The sequence below is a fragment of the Chinchilla lanigera genome, unplaced genomic scaffold, assembly GCF_000276665.1.
Source record: "Chinchilla lanigera isolate Chin_1 unplaced genomic scaffold, ChiLan1.0 scaffold00005, whole genome shotgun sequence".
NCBI classification, from domain to species: Eukaryota; Metazoa; Chordata; class Mammalia; order Rodentia; family Chinchillidae; genus Chinchilla; species Chinchilla lanigera.
The window spans coordinates 19,386,306-19,395,788 of NW_004955406.1; the positions used below are offsets into that span (position 1 = coordinate 19,386,306).

A 9,483-nucleotide genomic window follows, 5' to 3' on the forward strand; every position below is an offset into this window, starting at 1 on the left:
GCATATACACAGCACTTCGCAATCCTCCGTACTCCCACCTTTTAAAATCTTATTTCTTTCCCCTCCCTCCCTCTCCCTTCATCTCTTAGTTGCCTTCATATATGCTTAAGATCCCTTTCACTATTTCCAGTTGAGGATTTTTAAAATAAATATTTATATATCTACTCATGTAATCTTCAGCCCCCTGAGATTGGTATTACTGTTATAATTTTGCAAGTAAGGAAATGAAGTCAGGGAGAATTTTGGTTTGATGGAGCCAGGATTCACAAGCCAGCAGCCATAGTGCACTACCCCAAATGGTAGTTCCTGTTTTAGGATTGGCCTGAAAATTAAATGAGACCATCTATATACAGTATGTAATACACAATAAATGTTAATACTTTCCCTTCTTATTTTTATCTAAAAATAATGGCATGTCTGATGAGTATATTTTTCTGACCTGGAATATAGGAAGAAAGCTTTTTAATATAAGAATAAAAATAAAACCATATTTTATTGTGCCTTTTATAAATTTATTTTATTAGAAAGAAAATTATATTGATTTGATATTGTCCTCCAAAATGCAAGGTATGTGGTCTGCACCGTCCCAAGGCCCTTCCTCTTGGGTGGTTTTTGGCTCTTGTTAGTTAGGGACTGATTGCAGTTGGTGGCATGAAGGTCTCATTCGTCATAATGGTCTACTTTTTCAAATGTTTTAAGTTTGGACAGCACAGCTGTCACCTGGTGCCTGCCTGGCACCAAACTGGGACTCAGTCCCTGGCTCCCTCTACCAGCTTGACCCCCAGCTGTCCTCTGTCTCTGCAGGTGACTCTGGACCTGTCCCAGCACCAAGGCATAGCAGTGCGCAGGGTCTTGAACACAGAGGGCAACGTGGTGAGCAAGTTTGGTGTCACAGACTTCCCATCTTGCTACCTGCTGTTTCGGAACGGCTCTGTCTCCCGAGTCCCCGTGTGAGTGCAGCGTCTCCCTGTCCTCTCTCCTCCCTCCCTGCACTCATCTTTCCTGCCCTGAGTGGCCACAGACCTGGCGCACAGGTTCTTTCTCCTGGGAGAACCCTCTGAGAAAAGAGGAGCATCAGTGCAGGACAAGCAGATGTCAGTCTCTCTGTAGGGGGGAGGGGCTGTAGGGCCCCAGTCCTACAGTCACCCAGGGTCGTGCCTCAACTCTGACTATCTCTACACCATCCACATCCAACCCTGGCCCTATTCCCCAGCCTCTTCTGTCCACAAACGTAGATTCACTGGCAGGCTTCAGACCTGGCAAGGACTCAAATATGCCTGACCCTCCCTCCCTTTGGTTTTCTAATTGCAGAAAAGTTCATTAAGAGCCAGACAATAGCCTGTTCCAAAATGTGAGAGAAAACAATCAGGCCAGCTTTAGCCCCTCTGTCAGGCTCCTGCTGCTGAATGGCCTGCTAAATGGCACCAGATGGTGCCTTGGTGCCCTCCATGGGTAGATGATTGATGTCCGCCTGGCCCTGCTGGGTAGAGCTCAAGAGCCAGGGAGACCAAAGCTCGCCTGAGGTACCCAGTGAGCTGCTCCTCAGGGCATTAGTGCCATCCTGTGGTAAGGCTGGGCAGGACAGCCACTTGCCCATGCCCTGGCCCAGATCACCAGGCAGTGTTGAGCAGGCTTGTCAGAGAGTCAGAGGCATCTTGGCTGCAGGAGAAAGAGGAAGGTGAGATTCTAGGCAGACCCAGAAACTGCCAGCCCTGGTGGGGAGAAGAGGCATTGTTTCCTCACTTGGAGTTGGTGGAGGAGAAAATTGTTTATGACGATGCCGCTCTCCAGCCATCTGCTCATCGATAAACACTGGGCCAGGACAGCGGAGTGGAAAGCAATGCTTCCTGATGCCAGCTCCCCTGGGGCATCCCACCACACTGCTGCTGGGCTGGGCATCTCCGCCCCTAGGTGGCCTGACCCTGGTGAGTGAGAGGACTTCGTGTTCAGGAGAAAATTCTTGCTTTTGAGGACTCTGCTGTATCAGAAGAGAGAGAAATCAAAAGGGTTTGGAGAATCTTGGTTCTTTGTTGTTAATGCTATTTTGTTAAAATTCACATATCAGACTCTTGACTTGGAGACTAATGTCATCTCATGGTACTTGTGAGTGAGTAGCTGCCTTGAGGTCAGCTCCTTTTGAAACTTTGATGTGAGATAAGTAGCCCAACCCAGCTAGTCTTGTCCATGGGCAGATTTTTTTCTTTTTTTGGCAGTACTGGGAATCCAGCCCAAGGCCTTGTGCATGTTGGCACTCTGCTGAGCTATGGCTCTTCTTGGATACAGTACTGTCCTACAGGGGCTACCTGCCCTTAGGCACTTGATCCCCAGCTTGTTCAAACTGTGGCCCTGCCTGGAGTCCCAGAGTAGGTTGCGGGACTCTTGGGTCTAGCTGCTATTCCAGGTGGCGAGGCCATACGAGGCTGGTATCAAAGAGGCTTTCCACAGTGTGTGCAGTGAACAGAAGGGGTTGAATGAAGCCTTGGTAACCTAGTTTTGACTTGGTGAGATGGAACTAAGTTCAGATATTTCTTGCTAAGCCTGTTGGGGAAGCCACCCTTCTTCCTCTGCTGACATTGGTTAGCCCTAGGATTTGTCCTTTGTACCTACTGCGTCCCCTGTGCTCTCTTCCCTCACAGGCTAAAGGAGTCCAGGTCCTTCTACACTGCCTACCTGCAGAGGCTCTCTGGGCTCACCAGGGAGGCTACCCCAGCCACAGCTGTACCAACCACTCCTGACAAGATAGCGCCCACAGTGTGGAAATTTGCGGATCGGTAAGGCCACACTCAGCTCCCCTCATACGGTGCCCCCACAGACCACACCTCCTTCTCACATCTTACTCACCTTGTTCCTGTTGTGGCTGTAGCGCCTGCTATTCAGAGGCTATTCGGAGCCTAGACTCCCACCTGACCCGAAAGGCTGGATTTGACCTTTGAGGTCCCCTGACTGCTAGATGTGCACAGGGAGTGCAGCAGTTAACTGGCAGCTTCTCGGGTATCTGCTGCCAGGGCCTCGGTGCGGAATGTGGGGAGTCCTGAATAGCACATCATGTTGCCCTTAGTGATGGAAGGCATACTGTCCAATCAGTGCCCATATCACTTAAGCTACCTTCCCCGTATTACCTCACTTGGTCGTGAAGCCACTTCTCCAGGAGGCACATGAGTATCGAGAGGTAAACTGAGGTCCAAGGACACCACAGTGGGGTACAGAGAGAAGACATTGTCCTGAGGGTAAAACACAGGTAGTGACTGCTCACCCTGTCGTGGCCTTGCTGGCTCTCTATACCTTCAGGAGGTAGATTTGGTAGAGTGATTTATTTCTTTTATAAGTGAGGGACTTGGGGCCTAGTGAGGTAGGTTGAGTTGCCCACGTTCACAGAACCAGCTCATCCTCAAGCTCAGGCCAGAACCAGGTCTCAAGGTAGGAATAGAGGAGCCAAGGTTCTTCCTATTAGCTCCGAGCCAGGCCCTGAGTGAGCATGGAGGCATGGGGTGGCGTAGCCTACTGGATCCCCCAGTCGCTCCCCAAGGCATGAGGTCTGGCAGCTGTGAACAGCCCATCAGCCTGGAAGGAACTATAAAGCCTGTTGCCCACCCTGCCCCTCCATTGCTCCAGCCCCAGCCTTGCAGGGCAGCTACACCTCCAACCTCTCACAGCAGGCCCAGCTGCTGCAGAGCTGGATCTGTGCACCGTTGGTCTGTTTGTCCGCCCCTGGGAGACTGCTCAGAATAAAGAATAAAGCTCAGCCTCACTAGGGGCCTGATTAGTGAGTCCCAGGGACGGCTGGCTCTGGGACTAGAGAGGAGGAACTCTCCTTCTTGCCATAGTGTACACTTTTACTCGATCCTCTCAGCAACCTACCTGTGAGCTATGTGTTTTTATTCCTATTGTACAGGAAGTGAGGCTCAGAGGAGTTAAGTTACTCACTCAAGGTCATGTTATTAGCAGAGCCAGTGCTAACTTAGAGGATTCTGTGCCCTTTCTTTTCTATCCCTTTAGTCCTGAGGGCTCCTCCCTATGCCCTGCCTGGTGGCTAATGCCCCTCTTCCTCTCCCTTCTCCTGGGTTCTCAGCTCCAAGATCTACATGGCTGACCTGGAATCTGCACTACACTACATCCTGCAGGTAGAAGTGGGCAAGTTCTCGGTCCTGGAAGGGCCGCGCCTGGTGGCCCTGAAGAAGTTCGTGGCAGTGTTGGCCAAGGTGAGCAAGGTCACGGCTCCCCTCATCCCTGCAGTCCCACATGTGGTGGTATGCGTGTGTGTAAACCACACGCTGTGCTGGCCCCTCCCGCCAGGGGCTGGCTGTATACTGGACCTCAGCTGTCCAGTCCATCGTGGCTGCTGCCCTGTAGTCAGTCAATCTCCACAGCAGCCCTGTACTAGTAGGAATACACTGTGAAGCATGTGGGTGGGACACAGGCCAGAGGTGCTGACACCTATTCATGACTGTCACTCCATCTCTGCTTCAGTCTTCTAACTCACCTGAGTGTGTCCCTGCTGTGGTCACTGGGAAAGCCCGATCCCTGGAGCACCACAGTGAAGAGGATGCTGTCCTGAAGCTCCTGTCCTCCCTCCCAGTGTGACCAGGTCCCTTGCCCTAGCCCTGTCTGCCATATTCCCTTGTGGTTTCCTGGAAAGTTGTCTGCTCCATGGAGTAGACACCTTCTTATCGAAGACCTGCTATCTGTTCAGCATTTAATTCTCTTCCCTCCTTACCCTGCCCCTCTGGTTCCAGATCCACTGCCAGTGCTGCCCTACTTAAACCTAGGCGGCCATTGCCAAGGGTTGCTGAGTCATATGCAGGCATTGGGCCCCTTCAGGGCTGACTATTGCCACCCTCGGCCTGATCTCTACTGTCCTTGGGCCCCTCTCCTCTGGAACTTCCTGCATCTATCCCCTTTTTCCACCTCACTAGTCCTGGCCCTCCTGGCCCACTTGGCTTGGTGAAGTACCCTTGTGAGTGCACTGAGAGGATCCTACGAAGGATATTGTAGCCTAAGGCACAACAGCTTTCAGCCCCTCTTGTTGGTCCCCGGCAGAATGGACTCTTCCTGATCATAAAGGCCTTTTCTCAGAGACCTGAGAGCTGCTTATTTCCTACAGTACCGAGGCCTGAGGCAGACAGCTAGGCACCCAAGAAGAAAACCTTAGAGCAATTCTGTGTGGCATCCTTCCACCCCTAGCATGTTTCTTTTAGCGGACCTCAGGAGATAAGACATTCAGTCCAGTCCAGTCCACTGCACAGGAAATCTCCCAAGGCACTGGTTTCCTGTGTGTTACTCGCATCTCTCAGCTATACACAGACCTGGTTTGGAGTGTGGCCTCTGTTGAGGCAGTTGCAGCCAGACTGAAAGTGCTTAAGTTAAACGGAGGCTTCAGCAACACCTTGGGGTGTGCCTGCTGCATTGCTGCTTGCAGCCCATGCTTGAAGATGATTGGGAGGGGCGAGGCCTTCCTGCTAGAAGCCAGGCTGAGAGAGGACAGGGTGGCCTTGAAGCAGAGGGAGGCCAGCTTCCAGAGACGGAGCAGAGACCCATGGGCATTGAGCTCCCCCTTGACTTTTGCCCGAATATCTGCCTTGAGACTGCAGTGTTCTGGCCTCAGCCATGCTCAAGTAGCTGCTTCCTGAATAATAACAATAAAAGCAGCTCTTTTGCTTGAGCTCTGACAGGCTGGCACACTTAGGTTTATTTCTTTTGAAGTCCATGGGTGAGTACCAGGATGCTCTCCATTTTATAGTTGAGATGGCAGCCCAGAGGGATGAACCACTTTGCCAAGGGGGCATTTGCACCCACATCTCTTCCAGCCCTGCTCTAAACATGTAGTGCTTATGGGCACAAAAACCTGAAGGGGAGAAAGCTCGCTGCGATGCTGTCCTGCCCTGCCTGCTCTGTGCTCTGCTCCCTCACCTGAGCAGCTGGCAGGACTGGCCACTGGGTGGCGTGTGTTCTCTAAGGTTTCCTGCTCCCTGTAATCCTTTAAAACATCCATCTGACCCTGGCCAAGTTGGGATGCCAGGCAGAGGTCAGAGACAAATGCAGACTTCAGGCTGTAAATCTGTGTGTGAGCCCCAGGAGGGGACTCACTGAAGCTCCATCTTTTCCAGCCCTTTCTCACTCTGGAGGAAGGTGTCCAGCCTCTGAGGTTTGATAGGAGCAATTCATGGCTTTCTCAGGAATGCTTCTGGTAGCAGGTTTTTTCTGTTTAACTAGTCCTATTTCCAGGATCCTTCTTCTCTTGAATTTTTTTCCTTTTTTTCTCCACAAGTTTCCCAAAGCCAGTGCCCTCTGCGTCTGCCTCTTCATGATTTCATCTGACCTGCTCTGCTGCTGCCTCTCTTTCTGCCTGCCCCTATCCCCGTGCACACATGTGCACAAGTGCATAGCCTCCTCCCTGGGGTCCTTGTGGTTTCAAAGTGCTGATACTAATCAAATTTGAGTTGACTGTATTGTCAAAGTAGATTTTCATGTTCCTCAGAGACTACCATCGGGATTGGGACGTTGGCTCTAAGCCCCGGGGCTGACCTGTCCCACCTGGTAGCCTATGGAATACAAATGAAAGGCCTTTTGCTGGCTTAGCCCAGCCGGCCAGTCAGCTGCCTCACCAGAAGCCACCTGAAGAGAAGAAGTATGAGCAGGGTTCTCATCAGCCCTAGGAAGTTGCACAGAGATCAGGCCTTCCTCCCAGTTGTGACACAAGTCACAGGGGGCAGGATGAAAGCCTGAACCTTGAGGGGCAAGACCTTCAGGGCCCAGCCCCACACAGGGGCTTAGGGGCTCTCCTGCTATACCCCTTCCTGTAGCTTACAAGGATGCTCCAGAGCAAAGGTAGTGAGGAATCCATACTTGTGCTTTAATCAGAATATTTTCTTGGTGAGTTTGGAACATTCTAGAAAACCTGCCTTGGCCCACTTCTGCACAGCCCCCTACACTCTGAAGACAGTAAAACTTGACAGAATTACTTTGCACTCTCTAACTTCCACATTTTTTGCTCCACAGTACTTTCCTGGCCAGCCCTTGGTCCAGAACTTCCTGCACTCCATAAATGACTGGCTTAAGAGGCAGCATAGAAAGAAAAAAATTCCTTATAGTTTCTTCAAAACTGCCCTGGACAGCAGGAGGGAGGTGAGTCTGGGAGGCAAATGAATATCTCTCCCCATCCTTGATAGTTATGGAACTGGAAAAGGGGTTAACACTGTAATCTCCAGTCTCTTCAGTTTGTATTCAGGAAGACATCAGCAAACTTGGTTGGATACTTCTATTAATAAACAAACTGCTATGTATTGAGTTCCTCATGCATAATTCATTTAATCCTCATGAGCTACCTTAGTGGAAGGTAGATATCCCCATTTAGCAGACAAAAGAACAGAAGTGAAGAGACTTCAAATAACTTTCTGAGGTCCTGTAGTGCCAGTAAGTGGCTGGGCTGTGATTAAAAACCAGTGAGAAGGGGTGGGGATGTAGCTCAGTGGTAGAGCACTTGCCTAGGATGAACTCCCACGTTCAATCCCCAGTATTGCAAACAAACGAAAAAGTGGTGAGACACCAGGGTTTCTAACTACCATTCTCTGCTGCATTCCTGAGCATGGCCCTCTCCAGGGCACCTCTCAGGGCTCCTGCTCATGCCACTCTTTGTGGCAGCGGGTCACTGCAGCCAGCGTGTGTGCAAAGCCTTACGTTCTTGTGGGATGTCTGAGCTTAAAGATTAGCCCTTTGTTTCATAGATGGAGTTTTTGAGGCTAGAATAAGTGTATAACTGGATCTGTACCAGAGGTTTTCAGAGTCTGGGGATATAGCTGAGTGGCACAGCACCTGCCTGGCAAGTGCAAGGTCCTGAGTTCAATTCTCGGTACCAACAACAACAAAAAAAAGGCATTCCCATAGGTTTTCAGATGTGCTGATTCTTGGTTAGGTGGAACAGGTGGAAGGAAAGTGCCATCTTTGAGGTGACAGAGAGGGACCTCATTTGTCATGGGACTGTGTGCTGTCATTTGACTATACTAGAAGCTTCTCTTTTCATTTCCTTTTGCCAGCCTTTTTTTTTCCTCACTGTGAACTCACACTCATGTGTCCCTTAGGATGCTGTTCTTACCAAGAAGGTGCACTGGGTTGGCTGCCAGGGAAGTGAGCCACATTTCCGGGGCTTTCCCTGCTCCCTGTGGCTCCTCTTCCACTCTCTGACTGTGCAGGCAAGTCGGCAGAGTGCAGACCGCTCACAGAAGCCAGGTAAGTCCGGGATCTGTTCACCGCGCTGTGCACCAACTGTACCCTTTCCTGCCCTTCACATAAGGGTGGGTCAGTATCATTCTGGGGGCCACAGCAGGATCTTTGAATGAGCAGCTGGACATAACAGGCATGGAACCAGTCTCAGCATGTGGAACACTTTGAGAGTTCACGCAGTCCTGTCCCCTGCCTCTGTGGTAGTACCCCTGAAACTGGGGCGTGAGGCTACTCCCTGGCTTTTAACATTGAACAAGTGGGCATCCAATTCAGTATACATCTATAGAGGAACTGGGTTTATATCAGACCCTAGCTCCGCTTGCAGGATATGAAGGTTTAGAAGACTATTCCTGCTCTCAGTGGACTGTATGGTATGTGGTAGAGTGGATAAAGAGCTCTCTGCATTGTGCTGGAGCCAAGGGGCCAAGAGAAAGAAGGATATGTGGGTTAAATGGGATAGGCTCAGTGCTGCTGGGGAGAGCAAGAGAATTCTCAGGGAGCCAAGATGAGAGGTGATGGGTGGAAAGGAATTCAGCTTGGAAGGAGGTGCTCCCGGACACCAGGAACAGCCTACCAGAGGCAGAGGGAGCCAGAAGGACTGCTGTCAGAGGCAAAGCTGGAGCTGGTGCATCTGTACTTACAGAGAAATCTCCACAGTACCTGCGGCTTCAGTAGGTGGGGGTACAGTACTCTGTGAGGCCTCCAGGGGTCGGTATTCCAGTGATGAGACAAGCAGTAAACGCAGAACATTTTGGATGTAATGATGAGTGCGCGAGGAAGGTAAAGAAAGCAGAGTGCTGTGGGAGGAGCCACTGTGCTCCGACAGTGTGGCTGCGGAGGCTCCTCCTCCGAGGAGGCGACCCTGTGTTGAGACTCCCATGGAAAGAAGGAAGCAGTCGTGGGGCATCTGGAAAGAAAGTCTTCCAGACTGTCAGTCTTAGGTGGCCGTGATAGATACCACGGGCTCGGGGCTCAGGCCGCAAATACTGATGGTCTCACAGTTCTGGAGACTGAAGTCCACAATCAAGGTATGGACTTTCATCTGAGGCCTTTCTCCTTGGCTGGTAGATGGCTGCCTTCTTCCTGTGTCTTCATATTGTCTCCCCTTTCCCTATCAGTGTCTAGGTTTCCTTGTGAAGACATGGGTCGCCCTGGATTAAGACCTACTCTAATGACCTCATGTTACCTTATCTACTTTTTAAAAGACCCAGGCAGGGCTGGGGATTTAGCTCAGCGGCAAAAGCACCTGCCTGGCAAGTGCAAGGT

The 9,483-nt window shown here is 50.8% G+C and overlaps 1 protein-coding gene across 2 annotated transcripts in view; it reads left to right on the forward strand.

Annotated features, from left to right (window-relative positions):
- The window catches only part of Qsox1 (quiescin Q6 sulfhydryl oxidase 1), a gene marked incomplete at its 5' end in the record, with an annotated part of 38,197 nt that overhangs the window by 22,368 nt on the left and 6,346 nt on the right, over positions 1–9,483 (forward strand). For both annotated transcript variants that reach the window (XM_013521310.1, XM_005375463.2), the window contains 5 exon segments: positions 805–950; positions 2,637–2,771; positions 4,070–4,199; positions 6,997–7,122; positions 8,076–8,223. In XM_013521310.1, the coding sequence (XP_013376764.1) occupies positions 805–950; positions 2,637–2,771; positions 4,070–4,199; positions 6,997–7,122; positions 8,076–8,223 (685 nt within the window).